We start from the raw sequence: 27,239 nt of genomic DNA on the forward strand, positions 1-27,239 counted from the left end.
GCTGTATCAATTTAACCTTCATTTACCCTCACCATTTGTGTGCCATCATAATTGTGAATATCACTTTTATATAAAAAAACTAGGCCGTGCATAACCGACGATTCCAGTCTCAAACTATATACTCATTCTTATCGTTACATGTATATGTATTATGCCACTGGAGATACTCGCGCAGTTAAATTCAGAATAAAAAAGACAAAGGCTTTAATACTGTTCATCTGCGCTTACTGATCTTGTAAACTACCAAGATGACGTCCCAGTTCAATGGATAAACATTCAAGAAATACTGGGTACACTGAGTACCCTAGATATGTTAGGTGAAGATGACTAATCGTATTACCGGGGTCTTCAGGTGATCTCCACTTACGTCACACCACGCTACAACAGATTAACGACACAGACAATGACCCTCTACAGAACGTTCAAGGTCAAGGAGATATGTCGTCATGTGCTCCTCATCGGACAATTAACGACAATGAAGTTACTAATTACACACGATAGAGGGAACCAGATATCAGAAGACGAAGACGTTACAGAAAAGGTATATATGTCTTCTATATGTTCTTTTCCGATCGTTGTTTTTATATGTATAGCCCATTATTATTTTATCACTAAAAACTGTGACACATTAATTGATTATACTGAGCATTTAACTCGCATCGATAGTGCAATTGCTGCTTTGTTGATATAGTTAATTGGGTAAAATTGTTACTTCAAAGATATCCTCTATTTCTGGTCAAATATCCCCTATAGCAAAGGTCTGTGAAACACAACCAACATCCCATTTGACCCGCCTTATAGTAGACGTGACGTAATCGTTTTGATTTGGTAAAATGAAGCGCTTATTTAACACTTTTCCGAATGAACACACTATTCTTCAGCGCGCCATGTTGAAATATATCTGTAACAAAATGCCGTTTATACACCAGTGAACAACAAAAAAATAACAATTATATTTACATTTCAAAAAAGAAGAGTTCTACAATTACATCGTCTTTTTACCTGATGTCTATGAGATATTTCAAACATTAACATCTTCAAATTATATATTCATTAGTTGACATTAGGACATAAACGGTGTGTATTTGATGAATCAATGGAAAAGTTAGAAAAAAAATTGAAAAAAATGTACCGCCTCTATTTCAGCTGCCCGAAAATCCGAAGAACGAAAGTCCATTTTTCCCTTCCCGTTTCTGGTTTGTTCTTTAGATACGCCGAAATCCTAATCACCTGAGCGCTTGAACCGGTTGAATCGAAAGTATTAGCGCAAAAGGGAACCAGATTAAGAAAAAACGAATGAAAATTTGGCGGGTGTTTACGTTGCAACTGTGAGAACTTTTGACAGAGATGTTGTTATTCCCTGTACTGTAACAGAATGCCCGAGTAAATGGACGTTTAAAGACTTGTTCGATTCTATAAAAGCAAATGACGAAAATGATTGATGTGGTTGACGTAAAATTACATGCGTCATAGATAATCCAATACTTAAAATCGCGAACCTATATTCTTTTCTGATAATTGACATCACATTCAATATTTATTTTTTTTTTACTTTGGCTTCATATCATGCCAACAACATCAATACATAGAATTTATCTCCTTCCAAGTTTAGAATGCTTTTGTGTTGATTGTTTTATTTTCAAAGATGAAAGCAAGATCACAGAAACTAAAACAAGAATTAATGTAATTAAATTAATATGATGCATAATAATATGAATCATGCATGGCATGGGAAGAGCGATCACCTCTGCTTGTTTATTTTAGTTTCTATTTCATGTAGCTAGAAGACATAATTTAGAAATAAAAGGACGTACTTTAAACTATAGCAGTATATGATAAAATAATTGTCTAGCCTAAACTCAAAGAAATGAACTTAAGGATTCGGATTTCTCTGTGTCCATGCAAGGTCTGGAATGCCGCGTACGCAAATCCTATGATTTTGCGCCATTTGTTGATGTGATGTGATATCATGATTCCTTGTGCTCATCTTCGCTTGGTAGATATTTTGACTGCATTCCATAGCTTTTAATTTTCAAAGTGTTATTATTATTATTATTTGAAAAATAATTAAAAAAATAAAGTTTTTTAATGACTCCTGTTATGCATTTGCATTAGTTAGATATATATTTACTGGGGAGGGCAGTACTGGAGCAACGCACAACCGGAACAGGTTAAACTGGAAGTACGAAAAAGTTTTAGTCATTCATGCATGCAGGTCATTGATCTCAATATGTAGACTACTTTTGCTTACGTACATGTTACCGGAACAGAGCTTCGATATTCGACGCGCAAAGCGCATCGAAAGAGCTTTGCTCTTATGAACAGTTTTGTGAGAAGTCTGCCAATACTCAAATAACTAGCCAGGATTGTATCTACACTTTTAATATTAATATATATACATTTGATTTTGTGTGACTCTTAAATATTCTAATTATCACATTTGTATACTTTAAACTTACATTTAAAAAAAGTATTTTCATGTACGCAAATGCACAGCTTTTGTTCTATTTGGTGTGGTAAAATTTTACAGGTTCCCAATATTGTAAATCTTTAGATCTTTGCACATGAACTTGTACAACATTCTTCAGACAACAACTTAGTCTCTCAGACAATTCAATAGCACAGAGGCCAAAAATGTTATTTATATCTTTTCATTTGACTCTCAAAACTAAAATGCTACAACCTGCATGTACATAAAACACAACTATAATGGATTTGGCCTTGTGCATATGTTTTTATACATCATATTCTCATTTTTATACCGCTCGCTCCATTTCGCTCCATTTTCCAAAATGAAAATTAAAAAAAAACAAAACAAAACACCCTCTCGCCCCACCTTTTTTCCCAAAAATTCCGAAGAACTATTTTTCAAATTGGTGTGGCTTCTAATGTCACTTTTTTTTTTTTTTAATTTTATTGGGGTATTAAATATGATGTTTGCAAACTGTGTGAATCCGCTTAGCGGATTCTCAGAAAAATTTGCAACCATTTTTTTTAAAGTTGTATGGTCTATAACTTTCGCTCTTTTTGTCATATTGAAAACTGTTTAAGTGTTATACATATTTTTCTCCGTCTGTCTGAGTTTCAAACTTTCTAATTTTACCACCTTTTTATAAAGTTGCAGCACTGGAAGTATATTTAATTATAAAAGTAAAAAATCTTTTTAACGTGTACACGTGAAAAATAGGCTCGAAAGATGCCGAATCATTCCGAACTCTTCCGAACATCGTCGCGACAATCTCGAAGTAAATCGAGAGTTGTGAAACCAAGAGAAAATGTCAACAATTTTTCATATAAACAAAACATGTGATCGACCTCAGCAGACTCTATCTACAAAGAGAATAATGCTCGCACTTTACAATATTTGATACACACAATATTTTACGGCAACGTGTAAATTGGATGTTTCAAATACTCAATCTTTGGACATATACCAGCATGATTTGCTCATATTAGCCAGAAGGAAAACGTAAACAAAGATATGTGCGCTTACGCTATTTACCTGTCTCACCACGTGCAGGTCGTGTCGAACGTCAGCCACGCGATACGATTCGGAATCCGACAAAACCCGAAGTCACTGAACATGGCGGTGATTGTAGGCGCTTTATTCAAAACCAGAAATATATGATTCCTAGATTTCGGCTCTCTTATAGGCCGACATATGCTTTTGGGGAGCTAAATCATCAAGTTACATGTCAATGTTTAAATATCAAATGTTTAATTTACATATCGTTACAGTGAAATAAGCAGCAATATAACTTTAAATAGTGACACCAATAGTTATAATTAATTTCATATTTTATTTGATAAAATAAAGTGCGTTTAAATGTACCGTTCTAGTGATTTTTCTACGCATTTTTCCGAATCAATACGCAACGTCAATGTCTCTATTGTGACGTCACGATAACGTCGAGGTTTCGCGCCATTCTCGGATTTAAATGTATGCAAAAAAAGTATTGGCCAATCAGAAAGCCAGATTTGGTATGAAACCCAAGAAAAATTAATCATACAAAAATTAAAGTCAAGTTAGTTGGTACATGTAACGTTGTGAAGCGAAGACACAACGGAAATGTTCGAAGGACCAATTGGTAAGATTAGTTGCCTTCATAAAAAGTTTGTTAACAACAAATCAAAACAGATTGGTCACTGCAGGCGTGATGGACATTTATACAATGGATCTGGTATTGAATGTTTCTACAATTGTATATATTGCATTTTGATATCTTTGAATTATCCATCCAGTTGTTGGATTTGTCATGATCTTCGCATTCTAACAAACAGAAAACAGTGCATTAATTAATATGTACATACAGTACATAGGTTTATCAAAAGTGTTTCAATGTTGTTGTATTCATTGCAGATTCCTGGGCAGAGGGCGTATACAGATACAGTAAATTCAACGCATGCCCCGACCACATCCAGTGTGCACTCATTCACATGGCTGTTCTACCCGACAGTTCTATCGCAGTTGCTGACGCCGAGAATTACGAAATCCGAGTTTACAGTTTGAGGGGTGCATTCCAAAAAAATTCAACGTTTTACCCCTGGAACCAAACTCCCTGGCACACTGGAAGGAATTCATAGTGTTTGTACGTATGAAAAACCTTAACGGCAATTACATCATAGCTGAAGTAGGCCTTTGGAAAATGACCATGGGAACAGTCATAGTATTTTACGAAAACTTTCCGTAGGAATTCGCATGCAGCATTCCCTTTTCTGTCGTCAATGACGTGCTATTCATTGGTTGTACACCTTATTTGTTTATGTATGATGTAAACGGGACTCAACTACAGAACTTTACAGCATCAGATCAACAACATGTATCTGTTTTTCGCACAGAATAAGGCTCCGAACGAATTTTTGTCGATGTTCCAGCCTTTCCTAGCTTATTTACCAATCGCCCCACGGTCTTCGATACCTCATCACCACATGTACCTATCTGTTCCCTTCAGAATGCCACCTGGACGATAACAGGAGCTATGAGGGCTAGTTATAAGTTTTACGCTGTCGAGGAACGCTCAAGGTTCAGAGTGCAAAGATACGGTCCTAATTGTGATCCGGAAGGTAGAGTGGTGGAAATTAACCGACATCACCAGTTCGTCACTTTGTCTGTGTTCGGGGACATTCTCGTAGGACACGTAGGACAAGTCAACGGGAAATGGAGAAGGCGCCATAATAATATGATCCACGTGCTTAAATTAAGCACTAAAAACACGTGTATTACCTAACAATGGAGTATTCAGTTTCTATCATTGGGTGCATTTTAGATTTCATTGACAACATTAGAGTGTTCACCACACGAAATATTCAAAACAAGTCTTATTTCAAACTAAGTTTTATAATTAATGTGTTGTTTCTAGTCAATTTAATGGCAAGAAAAAATAAAATCACCCTTGAGCGTCATTCTTATATTGTATTCGTGATTGTGTAAGTATTTAATGTGAAGTGTTTAACTAAACGTCATTGTATTTACAAAGGATGTCTAGTGTTGCTTCTTCTGATACACAGTGAAACATGACGTGTTGTGAACATGCCGATTATATATGATGAATCTATATGATAAATCGATTGAAAGAATCAGATACTTATTCAAACGTGTTTCGTAGAATCAGTGATTGGAAAATACACATTTAAAAAAAATATTATCTTTACATGTATATAAATGTAGAAATGTATGGGTTATATACCTTTTCAAATAAGAAATAAAATGCTAAACATCGAAAGTGGAGCTTTATTGATGGAGTTTTAGAAGAATTATTTAAGGAATGAAATTGGTATTAGTTTTTGACTTCATAATGAATAAGGCAAGGTAATTGAAATACATGTACATTAGTTGTTATTCATAGTTTTTTTTCTATTATACTTGAATAATACAGTATAATATAGCTGATTATGCGATGGATGGAATTAAACTCTAATTTTCGGACTAAATAAAGCGTTTCTCCTCTGTTTTGTTACCTGCTTAAAGTTCTTTCAATAATGTTTCTTTATATATTTTGCTTTTTGTGCAAAACCTTTCATAAATAATGTTAATTGTTTTATTCATTATACTTCAAGTGAGAATCCTGCATTCTGATTTGTCGATAGATAATTGGTATTTTACAATTTCACACGATAGTTAGCATAATAACAATTGGAGACAGTAGACACATTCGTAATAACCCCCTAGCAACGGGTCATAGTGTATTTTTGACAGTGCATAATATCAACCGCTCGAAAAACATGTGCACTCGTTTCTTTTTTCGACGCCATCTTTGTTTTTTGAAGCGACGCTTTAAAATTTATCTGGACTTTTTAAGTAACACATTTGCCAAATTAGTCTGTTAATCATTTTTTTTCAAATTAAGTATGGAGCTTTCCGTTTACACCTTTCGCTTACCGCCCAAGCGCTGTATGTTGGTTTTTTATTAATCCCGTCGGTGGTTAGGTGAACGGAAGACAGGCGATTACAAGCGTCTTCGTGACGTTGCTTCATTGAAATTTACAAAAACGTTAAAATTTTGACAAACGCAGGAGACAAGACAAAAAGAATATTTCACTGAATCCATTATTGTGAGTATTCTTTTTTTACAATACAATGGTAATATTATATAAATACTTCCTGCATTAGAAGGTGACAGTGCCTAGTGTGCCGAGGGTGACAGTGATATTCCGAGGGGTGACACTATAGGCACTGTCACACTCTAATGCAGGTAGAATTTATTTTATTGTACCAAAAGTCTAGAAAGAAAACTAGTTTTCAAGTATTTGCAATATATTGAAACATTTTAACTGATTTTAGCAAAAGTCGAACAGTCACCGTTGGCAGTAGAATAACATATCAGCTTCTACTCAGTAGCGCTAACTATCACTGCATTATAAAAAAGAATACTCACAATAAGCATTTAGTGAAAATTCTTGTTGTCTTGTCTCCTGCGTTTGTTTAAATCTTAACGTTTTTTAAATCTCAATTTTGATTTCGTCCCGTCGTCTGTTTACAACATTAGCAACGTCACGGGACGCTTGAAATCGCATGCCTTCCGTTCACCTAATCACCGACGGGTTCATAAAAACCAACATATAGCACTTTGACGGTAAGCGAAAAGACGTGAACGGAAAGCTCCATCCTTAATGTGATATTTTTATTGATAAACAGACTAATTTAGCAAAACTATTACTAAATAGCTCCAGATAAATTTTGACGCGTCGCTTCAAAAAACAAAGATGCGTCGAAATAAGAAACGAGTGCGCATCTTTTTCGGGCGGTTACTATTTGCAGTCAAAAATACACTCACCCGTTGCTAGGGGGTTGCTACGAACGTGTCTATTGTTTCCTTTTGTTCTAATTATACGTGCCGTGTGATAGTGTTAAATACCAAATATCTCTCGACCAATCAGAATGCAGGTTTCTTACTTGAGGTATAATAATATGCACTGTCACACTCTAATGCAGGTAGTATTTATTTTATTATACCAAAAGTCTAGAAAGAAAACTAGTTTTCAAGTATTTGTAATATATTGAAATATTTTAACTGATTTTAGCAAAAGTCGAACAGTCACCGTCGGCAGTAGAATAGCATACATGTATCAGCTTCTACTCAGTAGCGCTATCACTGCATTATAAAAAAGAATACTCACAATAAGCATTTAGTGAAAATTCTTGTTGTCTTGTCTCCTGCGTTTGTTTAAATCTTGACGTTTTTTTTTAAATCTCAATGAATTTTGGTTTCGTCCCGTCGTCTGTTTACAACATTAGCAACGTCATGAAGACGCTTGAAATCGCATGTCTTCCGTTCACCTAATCACCAACGGGTTCATAAAACCAACATATAGCGCTTTGACGGTAAGCGAAAAGACTCCGTCCTTAATATGATATTTTTATTGATAAACAGACTAATTTGGCAATACTTTTACTAAATAGCTCCAGATAAATTTTGAAGCGTCGCTTCAAAAAACAAAGATGGCGTCGAAAAAAGAAACGAGTGCGCATTTTTTTCCGGGCGGTTAATATTTTGCACTGTCAAAAACACACTATCACCCGTTGCTAGGGGGTTGCTACGAACGTGTCTATTGTTTCCTATTGTTCTAATGTTACCTGCCGTGTGATAGTGTAAAATACCGAATATTTCTCGACCAATCAGAATGCAGGATTTTCACTTGAGGTATAATAAGATATTTTACTGTCGACGGTGAGTTTTCTACTTTAGCTAAAATAAGTAAAATATTTCAAATGCAAATACTTGAAAAGTAGTTCTAGCTTTGTTTCTAGACTTTTGGTATAATGAAATGAATACTATCTGCATTGGAGGCTGACAGTGCCTAGTGTCATCCCTCGGAATGTCAGTGTCACCCTCGGCTTCGCTTCGGGTGACAATGATAACCTCGGGGTGACACTAGGCGCTGTCACCCTCTAATGCAGGTAGCATATATTATAGTCTATATAACAATATCTTGCATGTAAATGATTGCGTATGCCATACGAATGTGCATGACAGCAAAAATTGAAAATAAAAAAAAAGTCTCGTAAAATTTCAAAATGAAAACTCAAACCATGTTTACAAGTATCAAACTAAGACATGTAAAATGTACGGGATTCTTTTAAAATCTATTCATGGTACTGATGGTGAATCAGCCAGTAACACTAAATGCAAAACACCTGAAGTTATATTGCGTAAGTAATATAAGGTAAGGATATTATATTTATAAAGTATTTGGGGTTTTGTTAATGTAACGTCCTATTAACAGTCAGGATCAAGTAAGTACGTGTCAAGTTTGTTGGTGGAGGAAAGCCTGAGTATCCGGAGAAAAACCACCGTCCAACGGTCAGGCTTGTGGCAAGATGTCGAGACACCTTTTATAACCACTTGACCACAGCGGCCCCATATTGACCAAAGGCAGTGGGAAACATCAATCAGAAATAATAAAACGACAGGTATAAAGCAATAATAATTTCATTGTCCAATTCAACTATTTAGATAGTAAGATGTAATAGCCATTCCATGTATCACGTGAATAAATTACCGTTTTAAAATAACACACAGTTGTTTCATTGCCTAAGAACTCTTGGAGTTACTGGCTGCCGACTGCCATAACACCCTCCTAGTTTTAATTTTATTACATCATTGCGATGGCTTAACTTATATCTCAACATGCACACGACGGGGGAATCGTTTCTCGTCTCGTAATTTCTATATCACCGCACAGGTTTTCATACGAGTACCATTCTAGACATATGATAAAACCCTTCACGTAGTCACGAGGAGCATGCAAACTTATCAATAACGCGTCATTATAGTTTGCCGATTTGTGCGCATGCCCATTTTTATTTCCTTCGTCAGTAGTTTGGTGAATAGCTAGAATTGTGTTGGTCGTATCAACAACTTTTAAATGGTTACATCGCGCATGTGCAACAATCCAATTATCGTACGCTGGTCTTCCTATAACGAAATTTGGAACGGTGTGCCATGCAAAATGTTTAGTTGTGATGAAATAATCCTCAGATGAAATAACAAATAGTTTACCCCTTTCTCTGGCAGCATTTTCCATGTATTTATAAGATGCAATTTCTTTTGTACTCAGATGAGGAACGTTTATCCTTCTTCCAGTCAGCATTACGTTTTCGTCATGGTTGAAATGCTTCAGAGAAGATGACAGACTCATTAGTAATGTATCCGTGAAGAGTATATCACCATTAGCAAACCCGTAGTAAGGAGTGCTGAAGTTGTTCATCACTTGTTGGAACATTGTCTTTAACACTGGCAGTCCGTCAACACCAACGTGTGTCACGGGCAATACCGCCCAGCCGTGCTCACGGCACTGTTTTGCTATCTCACTGTCATTTGTAAACATAACAAGGTTTAAATAAGGTATTAACGTTGCCCAGTTTTGTAGTGTACGTATAGTCACTTCCTTGTGTTTTGGGTGAGGATCTACTGATGTAAATAGGGTGAGTATTGGTTTACGGATCGTCTTTTTTATATCACTTTTGATGTTACTACACGTCTGAATAATACTAGTTAAAGATTGTCGGAATTTCATCATTTCCTCTGAGTTAGGTTTATCGTCTGAACACCTTTTTGAAATTTCCTCTTCTAACTTGGTGACACCTTTATGGGATATATATGACGTCACTATCTTTAGATGGTCGTCCATGGTACAGATGTCGGTAACGCCTTGGTTCTGTTTCATAGCAATCATACTGATTAAAGCTATGATGATTGTACAGAACGTGAAAACGACAAACACGGATATGTACTTATCCATGGCAACAGGGATATCGGCATCAAATCATATCTTGAGTGGTGACGTCATCAGGGTAGATAACCTGCCGGCGATATAAGTGGAAAAATGATTCTTTATGTATAGTGACATCATACTTTACAAATAAAACATAACGTCATTGTACCCAAATTGATACCTTAATTGAAAAAATACCTTAACATTTGTGTTGTTAAAGTTCACCTCATTTCTCATTGGTGATACCAAAGATGCATCATTTATTGATAATTATACTTCTTTTTATGTAACTAGTTCTGTTTTTTTCTCTGAAAGATAACTTTGAAATTGATAACTCTGTCTGAATCATGTTAATCCCTAGAAATGTGGCCGTGCGACAATTACTATTTGTACTATAATTGTGTTTTTTCAAAGCATAAGGCCTCCTCAAAGAAATTTTCTTAAATAATTAAATTTAAGAAATAAACACTTAACAGAAATAGATAAAATATGTTTCCCACACATTATTTTTTTTATTTAGTCACGTGCAAATTGCTCTTTTTATAGCGTTATTTCTCCATCTTTGTTTTTACTAAAACTGTGACTAGACTCACGTATTTTGTAACTTGATTGATTCATAATTATGTTTGTATTTTTTGTTACAAAAATATTTTTGTTGATTTTTTTTACAATCATTAAAAATAATTGATAGTGGTCTTTTGACATATGCACCACATTGGAACTATATAAGCTTAGGTGAATGCCACAGAAAACTGAATTTAAATGATTGAAATATCACACAAGTCATTACGTGGTGTTACGGGGTACCAAATTAGCACAGGTACTGTTGTGAAAACACTTGTACAATTTTTACAGTAAAATGTATAACTGTATTCAGTATGACTCGTTATAATAAACGCAACTACGTCCCATTTATAAAGTAAAATCACAAAAATCTATATAAATTGATTTTTCTTAATTTTATACATTTTTTCTTGCTGGGTATCAATTTGGGTACACATCATGTGACAAAACTAGAAATTTCGAGACATGATATTAATCGTTCTAACAATAAAAATAAGCACTGTAATAACAAAAACAAAGCATCAAAATAAAGTTTGTATGCTCTTTTTGAAAACAAAACAGAAAAAAGTGAAGCACACCAAGCAACAAATGTCATATAAGAGAAATCTACGTGTATTGGTATCAATTTGGGTACAATGACGTTATATAACAAACAAATAGAAAGAATTAGAGATGGCATATTGTGTAACATGGTGCTAATAAACTGATTGTCTGTTAGATTGGCAAATCAATAATTATGTTTATGAGTAGTATCGAAGATATAAAGACAATTGACGATGCAAAAACACAATTAAATCACTACTGCAGGACATCTATTGGATAAACGACTAGAAAATATCAAATCAAGATTACTTTCTGCAAATATACATACATATGATATACAAATTATAACCGAATTAATGATTCGCGAAGAGCCGAAATATTATTTATGCGAAAATGCAGCGGTTAACACTAGATTTATCAACTGACTATATGTAACATGTACCTGTTCTTACCGGAAGTACGTGTTGCCTTCCGGCCACATTCTGTATACGTCCATTGCGACACAGGAAAACATTAACATCTACACCTCCAATAGTCTCACTGTGTACACTCTCTAACTGATCCGGAGCTATGCCATCGTCCACAGCGGATACAGCAAGTTAAATCAGAATTTTAAATCGATGTCTAAAGTGGTTAGCCTCGCAACTGTAATCAGCTTACGTGTCTTACTTTGCCCGAATTGTTTTCCTGTGAAGGGCGGACGGAGAGGATCGTCAATCATCGGACTTTTGACGTGTATCTCTTCACCACATTAGGGGGCGTCTGTAAAACAGTTTTATGTTCAGAAGAGGCGTGTGTGTTGTAGCCTTGGAGAGCAAATCACCGTTCAATTCAAAGAACAATAACTATACTTTTCTTCGTAGTAATTAAAAGTTATAAAAAGTACTAATAAAAAGCTTAGGCATTACATAATAGACATAAGTGAAAATGAACTGAACGCGATGTACACTGCGATATGTTTTGAATATGCCGACAACACATTAATTTTCAAAATAGGTTTTTATGCGATACGCATATCATTATGACAATAGTGTACATTTGTATTTGAATATAGCGATCAGTTTTAACATCAGTTCTTACAAAGTACTGTTTGCCATCATAAGTGTGAAAATAGCGTATTCTGTTGCCAGGATACAAGGAAATGCTAGGGTTTTGGTTTAGTGTAAAACAATATGTTGACATTAATATGACAATCTAAATGGACCTACACAGTATACTAGCATAACAAAATATATATACAGCAGTTCACAACCTACCAAAAAGGAGACATTTCACGTTAAAGATATAAGTGACCAGTTAAATAGGCACCAACGTGTTTTATAGCTATATATATATATAGATGTATAAAACTGTATAAAACGATATTGAAGTAACATTCATGCGTTTTTATGATTTTTTGTTTGATTGTAAACATAAATCTGAGTGATTGCAGTATAACGTCTCAGTTACGATAACAGGAGCAACGTACCCACCGACACGTTACGGCTCAGCTCCTTAACACTGCTGTAAGGTCACTTTCGTTCACCACCGTTAGATCATTCTGCCATTGGTTTGAAAATAAGTTATTGGTTCAACAATTACAAAATAATTTTTCTGTTATCACTTGTCCAATACACAGATAAATACAACGACTTCACACTGCGTAACCATAAGTGTCCACTAGATTTCTAACTACACAGACATGCATTGTAACTAGCACTTTATGGGGTTTCAGTCATACCTTTAGATGAATAGAACGGCTGTCTGGTAGAAAATCAGTGTTTTCATGTTCAATATTTCTATTTCCTTCGTAATATAATAGATTAGGTATTTAGCATATTTGTTGCAAATAAATTAGTCATATGTTGATTTGAATTGTGAAGTTTCTTTTTATTTACAATTATACATGTAGTAACTGTTATATACATTATGTTTAGTTTTGTAAATATTTCTACAAATCAGGCTATATTAGTGTCTTGATCTTAAAGTAAGACAATTGTGATCCATTTCAAAATTTCAATTTTACATCTCCCTACTTAAAGCTCTAATTATTAACATATTTTAAGGGGCTGTACATACTTGTGTTGCTCAATGTTCATCAACAAATTCGCCCTTCATTCTATCTGGAACTAAAGTTGTAATCGATACTATTATCATAATTAAATAAAACTTGTCTCCAGGTAAAACAATACGCAGGTAACAATGGCCACAGTTGATTCCTTTTGTTCAGCTTTAGTGCCCGTCAGCTATTTCGTCCTAGTGCGTAACCTAGGTTTGTTCTACACGAAGTGCATGTCTTATTTTTAAACGCATGCATATTTGGATAAATATGTTTGGTGTAAATGTAACATTACATAATATTCATATTTGATACTTTGTTGCCCAAGGTGTTATGGTAATGATGTTTACGTGCGATGTCGGAAATATAATGCAATATATCACTAACAGACAATATCAATAGACAGTGATATCCTAACAGTGATATCCTAACATTGATTTATCAATTGACAGTGATATCCTAACAGTGATAGCCTAACATTGATTTATTGAGATATTGTCAGTGTGAAAATTCTGTAACAACAATGTTATTTATATTCATAGAAATTGCTTACCACTTAATCAATCTTTACCTATCCCATTTGAAACACAAAGAAATACTATTTGTCAAACTGTTTATAGCAGTTTGAAATCCTAAATTGCTGAAATTTTAAATTTGGATTCGCTCATTCGATATAATCGTCTTTTGAGGTTTTAAAACACATTGGATAAACATATTAAAATTGAATACACGATGTATTTGACAAAAGTTAATGATAACCGCATTCTTAATAATTAGGAAACATATACATTGTTTATACACGGGAATTTACTGATTTGAAAATAAAGGACATATCGCTCGGTAGTTAGCGTACCTTCGAGTCTACTGAAACTGGTTCTACTACTGATTTAAGGAAATATGTTTTCAGGTCGATTACTGCTGTAGGCATTGACATGATTAAACAATTGATATGAAAGTTTTTAAGTAAGGTCAGTGAACAATAGAAACCTACTTGAAGTCATATATTGTTCTTGTTCATAACTCGAGTTGTATGTGTTAAAATAAAACGTTCTGTTTAACCTTTAACTACATTGTTTTTAGAGCAAAATTTCGTTGTTAAAAGGACCAGCATGGTGGCACTAAATTCAATCAGTACATGATATTATCTTTAATTCATAATAATATATTTTATTCATTTTTTTAAATTTATTTTTGACATGAAACGCGTTTATTGTAGCGTTATACTAGTATCCCATTCTGGTTTTGTATTTCACATGGAGATCGATAATACTCGCCACAAATGTTCCAATATAAAAATTTAACAATTTCTTTCGACGCTGATTTCGTTAAACGTAAAAAGGCGATATCTCAATTACGATTTGTTTATGATGCTTTAAAAAAGGACAAATGTGGCTCTGAGAACAGAAACATCACGTATAATATAACAGGATTATATTGAGTTACTGAAATTGGATTTGGCAAGATACAAAGAGTGGTTTGACCTGCAAGAGCACTCAATGCACATTTGATTTCAGTTTTATTCTCCAAAGTCGAAGTCGTCAATGTACGGAGTCCAGACAGAATACATTACTCCACAACAGCTACAATAGGCGTGTTTTATGTCGTGTTGACATCAATAGATACCAACCTTTAAATCGATCATTAAGATCCCGGGCCTCACTCATGGTTGTTAAATATGGTCACAAACATACAATGTAGCACAATTGGAAAATATTCACAACAAAACATAGTTTGTGATGTCAGAAAAAACGAATATTTATATTAGCATATAATTTATAATTTCTAAATGTTTATTTTAATTGCGTTGAAGTATCTATACGTTATTTGTATATCCTAATAGCCTACAAAAAAAATAAATAGAAAAATAAAAACATTGAAAGGTTTTCTTATTTACACTACATGTTAGTATACAGTTTGTTTTCTTTGGTAATATATACATAGCATAAAGGGAACTAACCCACGCAGGAAACTTCTTTCTAAATGATGTGACACATGTACAACCAGAAACCAGCGAAATTAGAAACACAAGTCAACCTAATTCAAAATCAAGAAGATATGATGAGAGCACGGTTAATTTTAACTTTAAAGTTATTAATTTATTATCTTAAGTACTTTCTTAGTTTCAACCGTTCGGATAAATGGCGTTTTGTCTTGTTGGTATTCGCAAAATCTCAGTTTGGGGGAAAATTAATCTGTTCTATGCAATCAGATAGCGTAATGTTCATAATCTTCCGGTGTGAAAGCATTTAACCATATTATAAATAAAATATAAAAGGCAGCACATTCATGATTTTATAGTATTTCATTATCAAATCACACATCGACAAAATATGGCACCCTAGAGATTAGTAGAGAATATGTTCATTTATTTTTTAGTAAACGTCTACATAATCATATACATGTACGTCAGAACTTTAAGTAAACATGTAAACATGTGGATAATTATACTATGCAATGGAGATCATTCTACTAGAGAGAATACATGAAAGGATAACAATAAATAAAATACTATTGGGCACAATATTTTGGTAACGATTTTCTTTGAACAATATCGATATCACCACATAGTGTTTCGTATAGCTTCCACTCTGCACATGTAACGAATCCACTTTCATACTTTGGATTGATACCAATTTTCACTAAATACCGATCATTGTAGTCTACATCTGGCCGTGTCATCCCTTCACGATTTCCTTTAGCCGTTGTCTGGTGTATCGCTGGAATTGTTTCCGTCGCATCGATTACTGTAGATTTAATTCGACGTGCGTGCGAAATGATGTAATTATCATAGGCGCGACGACCAATCACAAGAGGCGGTACATCTTTCCATGGAAACGATTTCGTTGTTATAAAGTAGTCAGCAGAATGGATTTCGAATAGTTTCCCTCGCGCAGTGGCAACTTTGGCAATATTCGGGAACGAAGCCGCTTCTTTAAGGGATAAGTTGAGAACATTTGTCCTAATACCGGATATAAACACAGAAGTGTGAGATTTAAACCTCTCCGCAATCAAATACAGGGAATCGGATAAAGCATCTGTAAACAATATGTCGCTGTTGGCATAACCGTAAAATGTTGAATTCACATTAGCAATGACTGTCTGAAACATCTCTTTTAAAACAGGGGCACCACCGGCCGCGTGATGCATGATGGGATATGTTTTCCACCCATAATCCCTGGCTTGATCAGAAACAACACTATCATTTGTAAACATAACAAGGTTAAACGTTGGTAAAAATCTACTCCAGTTTGTTAATGTCTTTTTATGTACTTCATGAACATGCTTTTCGTCTTTCCATGACGTAAATAAGGTGAGTATTGGTTGGTTCGAGATTTCATGATGTGGAGATAATAACAATTTCCTTGAATTACATTCGTGGATTAGCTCTCGGATTGCTCTGCGAAAATCATTAATGGAAGATTCTTCTTGGTCGAGAAAAGAACGAGAACAGGAATCCGAGAGATGTTCAGCCACAGAACGTTTACCGTTACTTGAGATGAAATTAGCAGACATTTGAAGGAAACTGGTAAAGGAGCAATGTTGATTTTTGTTCAGTCCTTTCCATGATACAAGGAAAACGAACAGATTAATAGCTCCGAGTACTGAGACCACAACTACAAACTTCCGCATCAACCCTTCCGTAGGCATGACACTGCCAATGTCTCACAAATAGCTCATGTTAGGCATGTTGTTGATATCAAACCATAGTTTTTGGACTTTGTCTGAAAGAAGAAAAATAAACTGGTGATATTGACAAGTCTGCACGTCAATTCGTCACACTCAAACTCCAGCTGTGTGTTGAAGTAGTATTCTGTGGTATTATACTAATCTACGCATTAATGACTGCGGTAAATTACATAAATGACGTTACCGGCATTCTATAACAAATGATAAATGTTAGTTAATCATGGAATGTTTCAACAGATATTATTGATTGGTTAAATCAACAGAACTAGCATAGAAGGTAAAACCATCTCTCAATGAAATCGTATAACTAACAAACATGGGGTAACTCTAGCCAACTGCTCTGAGTTAACACCAAGCGCAGTGTAAATTATTTCACAGATCACCAATCAGTTTTGTAGTTATATGCTCAAACGATAAATTGAAAGTTAATAGAAGGTTCACTGTAGTCAGCGATTCCTATATCATTTTATGTTGGCAGCATGGCGAGCTATAGTATTGTATTGGATTCTAATTACTATTTCGATCTAAAATACTTCTTGCTAACTTTAGACATATATAACTTAATTCTTTTATACCTACGGGTGCAATACTGGCTGGTCTAGGGCAATACACTCATGTCGCCTGAGGCTGTATTGCATGGCTACCCATGCAATAAAGCCTCGTGACGTCATGGCGTAACAAAATCTCCTTTTCCTTGGCAAAATTTCATTTTTTCGCAAATATAACTGGTTTTACTATAAAGGATGCAAACAGCGGAATTTGTGTCGAAAATATCACGTAATTTTTCATGTATGGAAAATTGACTTCCAGTCGCGGATTTCTTCGAATTCATTTCAAAATGGCGGAATATTATAGTTGTAAAATTGCAATAAAATGTTCAGGTATGACAGAAAAATACTCTTTCATAAATAGATATGAAGGATAGGGATATTCTACCCTTGGGATAACAAAATGTTGCAAAACCCTCGGCAAGCCTGGGGTTTTACTACATTTTGTGACCCTCTGGTAGAATATTCCTATCCCTCATATCCACTTATGAAAGAGTCTTATAATACCTAATGTTCAATGGTGTATGATAACTGTAATAAAAACAACATCATCAATAACGTTTTTAAAAATAAGCATCATCAAATCAAAACAATAACCAATGCAATGACTTGAATGAGGCATGCTTCCATATGTGAAAATGACGTCTTCCTACTCAGAGTAGAAAAATAACTTGGTTTACTAATTATATTTACAATCACAATTATTCTATTTTGTCAGAAAGAATATTATACTATGGTTGAGATTACAACATTTAATTCCGTATTGTCTCTTGTATATTACACATTCACAGACAGGACATTTCTTACTCACACATACACACACAAAGAGAAAGCAGAGTATGCCTGGGGGCATGCCATACTACCACATAAGGTTATCACTACGACGACTAAACGGCAGCATCAACTGCAATATAGAGACACACGCAATATACCAATAATTTGATATCTACAAACACATTCAAAGTATTGTTTCATATATAAACAACTGAATAGCTCACCTGTATAATTGGTGCTGAGAATGTCCGCTAAATCTCCTGACCCGTTGAAGGTCTTACCTCTTATGGGCTTTCCCATGCAACCTCTGTCATCAATCAGAATATTCACGGGGGCTGTCTCGAAAGTCATTTCTCTATCACCTGTCTCGTTTCAAACTCAGTATAGGAACACGTGAAAGACAAGTAATCTCATCTGGTATGCCTCATCTTGGCCAATTGTCGGATATAAGATGATGAAAGCTTTGGAACTAGAAAAGATTCAATCAATGGTTTGTCTCTTATCGTATAGTAGTTTTTTGCGAGATACAATAAATCAGACTGGGATTGTTGACATCAGTACAAAACTTTAGACATTTTGTGCTTGCATTAAAAGTTAAAATACAGGGTGAGTATTTTAATGCAGGTTAAATCGTACATATGATGTGTTTTAATTTGTAGAAGCGAAATTGCGTTACTCAATCAAATATGGAAAACAAACATTGTGTCAAAAATATTAGTGATTGCAGAGCTAAAATATTTTTTAATAAAAAAATAAAGAGTGTTATTCTACCATTTTAATTACTTTTAAACATTTACATTTTCACAAGTCATGCTCACGGAACCGGACGCTCGGTGTTGATGTGAGTGTTTCTATATAACTCAAGAAAAGAGAGAAGTAAACCAAATATATGTGTGTATTCGTGTAAAATGTAATTATGAAATATTTAGAACCCCGGTCGTGAAATCTGATTGCAAGAGCAATCATTGATACTGGATCCTCAGTACCGGTAGTGATAATGTCGTAATTACCATGGTCTATTTGGTTTATGTATATATTGTCTAACATTTAAGTCTACCAAATTTCCCCAAAACGCACAACTTCAACATTTATCACTATAGACACGGAGAAACTTTTATGCTACACACAATTGAGTCTAGGACTTCCCAAGATAAACCAAAACGCATCAAGCGATAAAAAGGGTTGTATACAGGTTCAGTAATTAGTGATTTGATAAGCCTATCATCTGATTGTCGTTAGAGAGAAAACATAAATCGAGAATAAAGACAGACAAAACCTAACAAAGAACAAGCCAAGATACTGTAAACGATCAAGTATTCAATGACAATATCTGTTTGTTCACACATCCTCTTGAATGGAATCGATTTACAACCTATCGTACAATCATTCACTTGCATACCATCTTTTATAAAGACATCTTTGTTACCTTGAAGTGTACAGACACGTAAACCCTCGTGGGCAGTGTGTCACTGAAAACTCATGGTTATGTTTGCACCGTCCATCACGCATGGCTAATCAGGTCATTGAGAAGTAACACTTTACAGTTACAGGTCAAACACTGCAGCTGCAGATCATGTGAGGGGGGTGTCAAGTGGATATGTGACTCAGCAAATAACGAGCAAGGTGTCAGAAGAAAGAATTATTCAAATGAGTCTTATGCACCATGTGATTTTATTTAAAAGCCTTGCTTTTGAAGTACAAACTTAAGGGTCTCGAAAACCTTGGCATTTGTATGTCCAGTAACAATATGGCACGTCAGGGTAATTGGTAAGTTCGGAAGAGAGTGTTGTGTAACTGATGTGTATTTTTTCTGCATATAACATCGTTTTCATGTCGCATGATAATGCATTGTCTACAGAGTCAAATGGATTAAAAGCAGGCAAATGTAGCCATTTGGTTCTGTTATCAATTATGGTATTTTTCTAATGTACGAAGGAAAGAAATCAGTTACTAGGATGGATCATGCTGTTACATTGCATCTAACATACCATTTCAAACAGACCAGTATTCAATAGTGAAACGTTTGATAAGCTCTATCTTGTTTCAGTATTTTGGTTTAAACGACGTAACAATCAACGTCTGTAGAACTGATAAAATTTGTAAAGAAAAGGAAAATAAAACAATTATCATTGTATCATCGGAATTTATTTAATATTTTCTCAAGCCTTTTAAATTGTTTCAACGATAACAATTAAAGTATTCTGTTTACTTGCCATAGTCTTTCTTATTTTGGGTATTTGCAGTATAATTATTTTGCCGTCTATCTTAACTATCACACCATAACGATATTGCTGCTACATGTATGTTTCATTTTCTCTGTACAACTTACTATTTTTGACATAAAACAGTCCCCCTTTGGGCATACGATTACGTCATGTCAAATACAAAACTAATTTCATATGAAACTGCCTAGAGGACGTACGGCCTTTGTTATGCGACAAAATATATAGTGAACGCCCTCTAGTGGCCAAGAATGTGTCACTGATGAGGGCCCTGTAGTCATATTATTTAAAAGAAATACGATGACTGTATTCACATTTTTGTAAAAAGAATATGGGTGCTCTTATCATTCCATGCGAAATCTATTCAGATCGCCCGTTGATGAGATCAGCTATACAATGTAATATGTTCAGAAGAAAGTAAAACAGTATTAACTAGAGCAAATATGAAAAAAAGATACATTATGGAGGTCTGTCCTTTAATCAAAATGGTATTTATAGAAAATATGCATTTCAGACTTCAGTGCTCTTTCTACTTTATGGTTGTATTATAAATCAAATGGAAAAGAAAACGAAGATGAAAGTAAATCTAAAATTTAAAATTCAAAATTTTAGATAGGGATTGCAGATATGTTAATTGCTAGGAAATTAACTAAAGCCTTACCATCTTTAAGGTGCATTCAATCGATAAGGTCCATAGAGGATTATTTGTTTGAAAACATCTCCTATAAGCTCTACTGATTAATGTTAGTTAAAGCCTTATATACTAGTCGATATAAGTATAAGCAAGTCAATTGTTTTGATGTACTAAAGAAAATATCTTCAGAAAATAGGTCACCGGAGTAGGTCATCGACCTGTGTCGGACTGTTACTTTAACAGGCAATATTTCGTTTTCGCCTTTAACCTTTGACCGTTGAAATTACCATGAATCCAGAAAAAAAATCCAATGTTTTAGATACGTTGAAGCATACAATAGTCAACTGTACGTAAGGTAAATTTATGTAAATTGTATGCTTATCATTGAAGACGCATAACAGACAAAAAAAAACCGAAAAATACTATAGTTTGGGGTGGTATAATAAAGGGTTGCATCCCTGTAGTTGATCTACGAGTAAATCCATACAGTATAAATCACAGGTAAATTTAACATGATGATGAATTCTCTGGTTCGCCGGGTCTGATAACCTTAAACAAATGAGACCTCTGAAGACCCCGTCAATCCTCCAGCACCTATTGCCGAGGGCCGCCCGGTCAACTCACACACCTGAGCTATAAGATGAAGTGTCCAGACACCACCAGAGAAAGATGATGATATGACCGTCTCCTTCACACCATCAACATGGCCGCTGGAGCTTACTATATAGATCTTCTGTGTGCAGTCAATACGGCGTTTCTTCTTATTACTGTATGTGCCATTTCGGTTCAAGCACATGGAAGTATGGTCAGTCCGCCTCAAAGGTCTGCAATGTGGGCGTATGGTTTTAAGACTCCAAAGAACTACAACTACAATGGTTTGAATTGTGGCGGGTTTACGGTATGTTATAGACCCAATTACAGCTCAGCAAACCTTATCTGTACAGAGTGTAATGCACGTGTATGTTTCATCAACAGAATTGAAATACATCGTAACTTAAATTGTGAAGAGTCTACTCTAAGAGTATGATTGGCAAAACTTACAACTACAATGTCCGGATTTCAAATGTACCTTCTACAAGCTTTGAAATCATTATTAAAATTGTCCTACTGGAGAAATGAATTTTTAATTTAGTATGTAATATGAAGTTATTCTGAGACCGAAAATGGCTTGAAAGATTGAATTTTCGGTATTTTATAAGCCTGAACAGATTTTGCTTTGTTTTTTTTCGCTCACAAAACTCGTAGATACAGCATATTACTTTGTATTGTAGATAGACGTTTGATTGAGGTGTTATGCTTATCAATAAATTAGATTTATTATATTTCTTTAGACACAGTGGTATTATAACGGAGGAAAATGCGGCTTGTGTGGCGACAGCTACAGCGCTGAACGGATGAATGAAGATGGTGGCCTTTTTGCGACAGGTATCATCGCCAAGTCCTATCTCCAAGATACTATTATCGAGGTCAAAATTGAACTTTCGGCAAATCATGGAGGATGGTTTGAGTTTAGACTGTGTGCACGTAACAGTAAATACGATTATCTAACCCAAGAATGCCTTGATCGCCATGTTCTTCGCTCACCGGAAGGCAAAACAAGATATTACCCGGGGTTCTCAATGAGTAGTCACATGATTTCGTTACAACTTCCGGTTGGAGTTTCATGTAATCATTGCGTTTTACAATGGAAATACAATACAGGTAAGTACATTTTGCAAATACTATATTTCAAGACAATTAAATATTTTATTCATAATAAGTTTGATACATGACTCTTAATTAATTACGTATTTGATTATAATTTTGGGTGGAATTCCTTGGGCGAGGCACATTACAGTATTGCATATTAAAAAAGAATATTTAAAAAGTATAAAAATGATTAAAAAATTATCTTTCCTGAACACTACAATATGTGCTGAACAGGACATTTCTTCGTTTGTTCACCAGGAAAATGTTGCAATTTTAATCATAAGAATTGATAATAGAAGATGAGGGTTTCAATGGCCATTGGTGATAGAATAACCATGGAAAAGTGAGGGGATTTGATGCACCGTTAAGCATGTATGTGGTTTTAATGGCCATTGGTGATAGAATAACCACGGAAAAGTGAGGGGATTTAATGGGTCGTAAAGCATGTATGTGGTTTTAATGGCCATCGGTGATAGAGTAACCAAGAAAAAGTGAGGGAATTTGATGGGTCTTAAGGCCGGTATATGGTTTTAATGGTCATTGGTGATAGAGTAACCAATGAAAAGTGAGGGGATTTAATGGGTCGTAAAGCCGGTATGTGGTTTTAATGGCCATTGGTGATAGAGAATAACCACGGAAAAGTGAGGGGATTTAATGGGTCGTAAAGCCGGTATGTGGTTTTAATGGCCATTGGTGATAAAATAACCACGGAAAAGTGAGGGGATTTGATGGGTCGTAAAGCCGGTATGTGGTTTTAATGGCCATCGGTGATAGAGTAACCAAGAAAAAGTGAGGGGATTTGATGGGTCTTAAGGCCGGTATATGGTTTTAATGGTCATTGGTGATAGAGTAACCAATGAAAAGTGAGGGGATTTAATGGGTCGTAAAGCATGTATGTGGTTTTAATGGCCATTGGTGATAGAGAATAACCACGGAAAAGTGAGGGGATTTAATGGGTCGTAAAGCATGTATGTGGTTTTAATGTCCATTGGTGAAAGAGAATAACCACGGAAAAGTGAGGGGATTTAGTAAGTCGTAAAGCCGGTGTGTGATTTTAATGGTAATTGGTGGAAGGATAACCACGGAAAGGTGAGGGAATTTGATGAGTTCGTAAAGCATGTATGTGGTTTTAATGGTCATTGGTGATAGAATAACCACGGAAAAGTGAGGGGATTTGATGCGCTGTAAAGCGATTATTTAGATTATTTTCTTTCATTTTGGATATGCTATGAAGAACAACTAATGTAAAACTTTCATGTAAAACGTTAACTTCCGGTTGGAAATAGGGATCAAAATTCAAGTTTCAAAGTTTCAGAAAGAAATCAATAAAAGATATTTAAAGAGACCTGTTATTGAGCATGAACCATCTATGATAAATGGCTAAGTTTGTTTCTATGAATTACCTTGACCTACATTCAAGGTCAAAAGGGCCGAATAATCTATGAAATTTTGAAACGATTTCTTGTAAAGTTCTGACAGGCCTAGAGACTTAATATTACACCTATAGTGTGGCGTTATAAAGCGCTACCAAGTTTGTTAATATGAATGACACTGACCTTCATTCAACATCACACGGACCAAAATACCTAAATTCTTCAAATGAATTATTGTGATGTCCTGAAAAGCCTAGACACCTGTTATTGGGAATGTAGGATGAGGAGATAAATGCCTACCAAGTTGTTAATATGGATGACCTTTACATATATTCACGGTCACAGGGGCCAAAAAATCTTCGACGGTACTAAAGGCCTTATATAAGGCCTGTAGCATGCTGATGCCTGTCAAATTGTCCAATCTTGGGATTATTTTTCATTGCATACACAGTAACATTATATATTAGGGCTTCCATTGAAATGTGTTTAAGACAAAGGTCATCTGTGCATCTCATTGCATTTCAGGAAACAGTTGGGGATGTGACCAGGGTTTCCGGTGCTGTATGGGATGCGGCGAGCAGGAACAATTCTATAACTGCGCAGACGTAGAAATAACCGCTACCACCCACAAAATGAACAATGCACACAGTAGCTTGAATGGTCGTCCTTCTGTTGGGACAACAATGACAAAATTATCCTACGAGAAGACCACACAGCCCGTAGTAAGGGTTATAGACACAACAACCCTGGGATGGGTCAAACCAAAGTTCACAACATTGAAGAAGAAAGTTTATACCGACAAATACACTGAATTTCTCACCAAAATGGGAATAACTGAAATCACAGACATGTCGAATAATGCCATAGAAGTTGGACCAACGAACCAAATCTATGACGTTAACACTTATCGTACAAAGAAAACAACGGCAAAGCCTTTGGTAAAACATCGGGCAATTCGGTGTATAGGGAGAGGGGTGTGGAAAGTCGTTGAGGGGATGGACAAGTGGTGCAAGCAGAACTGCTCCCCCGGGACCTCGGCACCGCCCAGGGGTTGTAACTCGCACTGTCTGTGCCAATGAAATGGGCGTTCTACGAACGTCGTAGTTAAGGAAAAACAATTGTAACGGACACCATTTTTAAACAAAACAATCCAATGTTTTCAATCCAATGAAGCAATGAAAACTTACATTTTGTTGACACGTTTAAAACTGCCCATCATCTTCACGTCTGTGTTCCGTTGACGTTAATACGTGTTTAAATATTACGCATAGAATACCATACCTGTAATACACAATATTGTAAAATTAAATTGCATTCAAGGATTTTCATGCAAGAAAGGGAAATATAAAATATCTTAAAATGGAAACATATTCGTGAAACATCGGCAAGGACAAACATTGTATGATTTCGTGAAAGTCAGTAAATTGTACAAAGTCATAATATAATGCAGAAAAAAAAAAGAAAAAAAAAGAAAAATTCTTTTTCATAAGTGGATATGAAGGATATTCTACCCTCGGGATCACAAAATGTTGCAAAACTCTCGGCAAGCCTCGGGTTTTACTACATTTTGTGACCCTCGTGTAGAATAAAAGAGTCTTACAGTACAGCATGCATGATTATTTTACCTGCCTGTGTAATTTACATAGGAGCAGAGTGTGTTAGTTGATGTTATTTTGAAATTTAAAAAAAAAATTAAATTATAAAACCAGTTTCTTTAATCATAAGAAATTGTATACACACCTTTTTTTTATCAAAGTGTCGTATTTATAGAAATATCTTCTAAATCGCATCTGCTTGCTGATTAAAGAAAAGAACATTTTAGCCCTTGATAAATTTTCGGATATTCTGCAAGCAGATTTACATTGTAAATCACTTCTTTGGTGCAGTAGCAGAGCTGCGTGTATGTATTTCGATACTGCGTAGATATCATTGAAGATCATAGCTCTTACTGCTGTAGGTGTAGCATGTCAATTTGGCCAAAATATGCTGATAAATACAAGTGTTCAGAAAATAAGAAAACAAACTGTGCAGTAGGTTTGAATCATATTTTTTCACCAAATAACCATAATATGAACTCGTGTCAGACACCTACGCAAATATGGAGATAACGAATGATAAATCTAACATTTTTTCTAAGATTCAATGTAGTATTTTCACTATGCTCAAATGTCATTATATAATGTAGCATTTGATACGAATACTGGTATTAATGAAAATGTCTTCATATGGCATATTTGCATATTTTGTTTTATAGAGTTGTGATGATTGGAATGTCATTTGGTATCATAAATAACAAGCATAATATGCATGTCAAAATAAAATGGGCTCGAAAGTGTATGTTTGTGTAAAGACAAACAACAACATGTGGGAGTACCTCTATTGACACGATTAAGTATAACATGACATGCTTATTTACCTATTTGGTTAATTATGATCCAAACCTACTGTACTATTTTCCCAGGAATGTACCTTTTACGTTCAGTTTGTCAACAAATAAGGTATTAGTTAGTAAGAACTACGGTTAATACAAATAGCTTACATAATGTAAAAAGACAACAACAACAAAACATACAAATGTAGCTTAATCAGCTTAATCATCTACATTTGTAAGGTTTTTTTCAGTAGCACCAAAGTCGTTTATGTGTATACAAAATGTCACTCTAGTTCTAACAGGAGTTACCGGCAAAAAAAATCTTAATAAAAGCAGATATTTCAACATTAAAATTGGTTTCAATCTGCCAATATTAATGTAATCTTTATATTCAAGTTGTTATAAGTATAGCTACTAGAAATCGGAATTTATCTAGATATAAACGTAGTGTATATTACAACAGTGATATGCAAAAATAGTATATGGGCGAGGTCACCGGATATCAGGCGGATTATGTTATCAGTAGTGTTTCAACTATATAATTCAACCTTCATATTTCGTATACATTGTAATTAAACGAC

The 27,239-nt window shown here is 34.9% G+C and overlaps 3 protein-coding genes across 4 annotated transcripts; 1 reads left to right on the plus strand and 2 right to left on the minus strand.

The window, feature by feature from the left end:
- Nucleotides 1–8,914: 8,914 nt before the first annotated feature.
- On the minus strand, nt 8,915–12,248 carry LOC138319007 (uncharacterized). Of its 2 annotated transcripts, none has more exons than XM_069261884.1 (2): nt 11,775–12,248; nt 8,915–10,303 (listed from the first exon to the last, which is right to left on the minus strand). In XM_069261884.1, exon 2 carries the CDS (start codon nt 10,240–10,242, stop codon nt 9,124–9,126), a length of 1,119 nt encoding a protein of 372 aa, XP_069117985.1. In that variant the 5' UTR covers nt 10,243–10,303; nt 11,775–12,248; the 3' UTR covers nt 8,915–9,123. The 2 variants fall into 2 exon arrangements, with proteins under 2 accessions (XP_069117985.1, XP_069117984.1); XM_069261883.1 differs by having other exon boundaries at nt 11,765–12,248.
- Nucleotides 12,249–15,195: 2,947 nt separating this feature from the next.
- LOC138320084 (uncharacterized) lies at nt 15,196–19,614 on the minus strand. Its single transcript, XM_069263161.1, has 2 exons — nt 18,594–19,614; nt 15,196–17,082 (listed from the first exon to the last, which is right to left on the minus strand). Exon 2 carries the CDS (start codon nt 17,006–17,008, stop codon nt 15,869–15,871), a length of 1,140 nt encoding a protein of 379 aa, XP_069119262.1. The 5' UTR covers nt 17,009–17,082; nt 18,594–19,614; the 3' UTR covers nt 15,196–15,868.
- Nucleotides 19,615–21,928: 2,314 nt separating this feature from the next.
- Nucleotides 21,929–25,783, plus strand: LOC138320085 (uncharacterized). Its single transcript, XM_069263162.1, has 3 exons — nt 21,929–22,123; nt 22,557–22,926; nt 24,813–25,783. The coding sequence occupies exons 1-3, from the start codon at nt 21,929–21,931 to the stop codon at nt 25,364–25,366; spliced, it is 1,119 nt and encodes a 372-aa protein (XP_069119263.1). The 3' UTR covers nt 25,367–25,783.
- Nucleotides 25,784–27,239: the final 1,456 nt, after the last annotated feature.

The sequence above is a fragment of the Argopecten irradians genome, chromosome 3, assembly GCF_041381155.1.
Source record: "Argopecten irradians isolate NY chromosome 3, Ai_NY, whole genome shotgun sequence".
Lineage (NCBI taxonomy): Eukaryota > Metazoa > Mollusca > Bivalvia > Pectinida > Pectinidae > Argopecten > Argopecten irradians.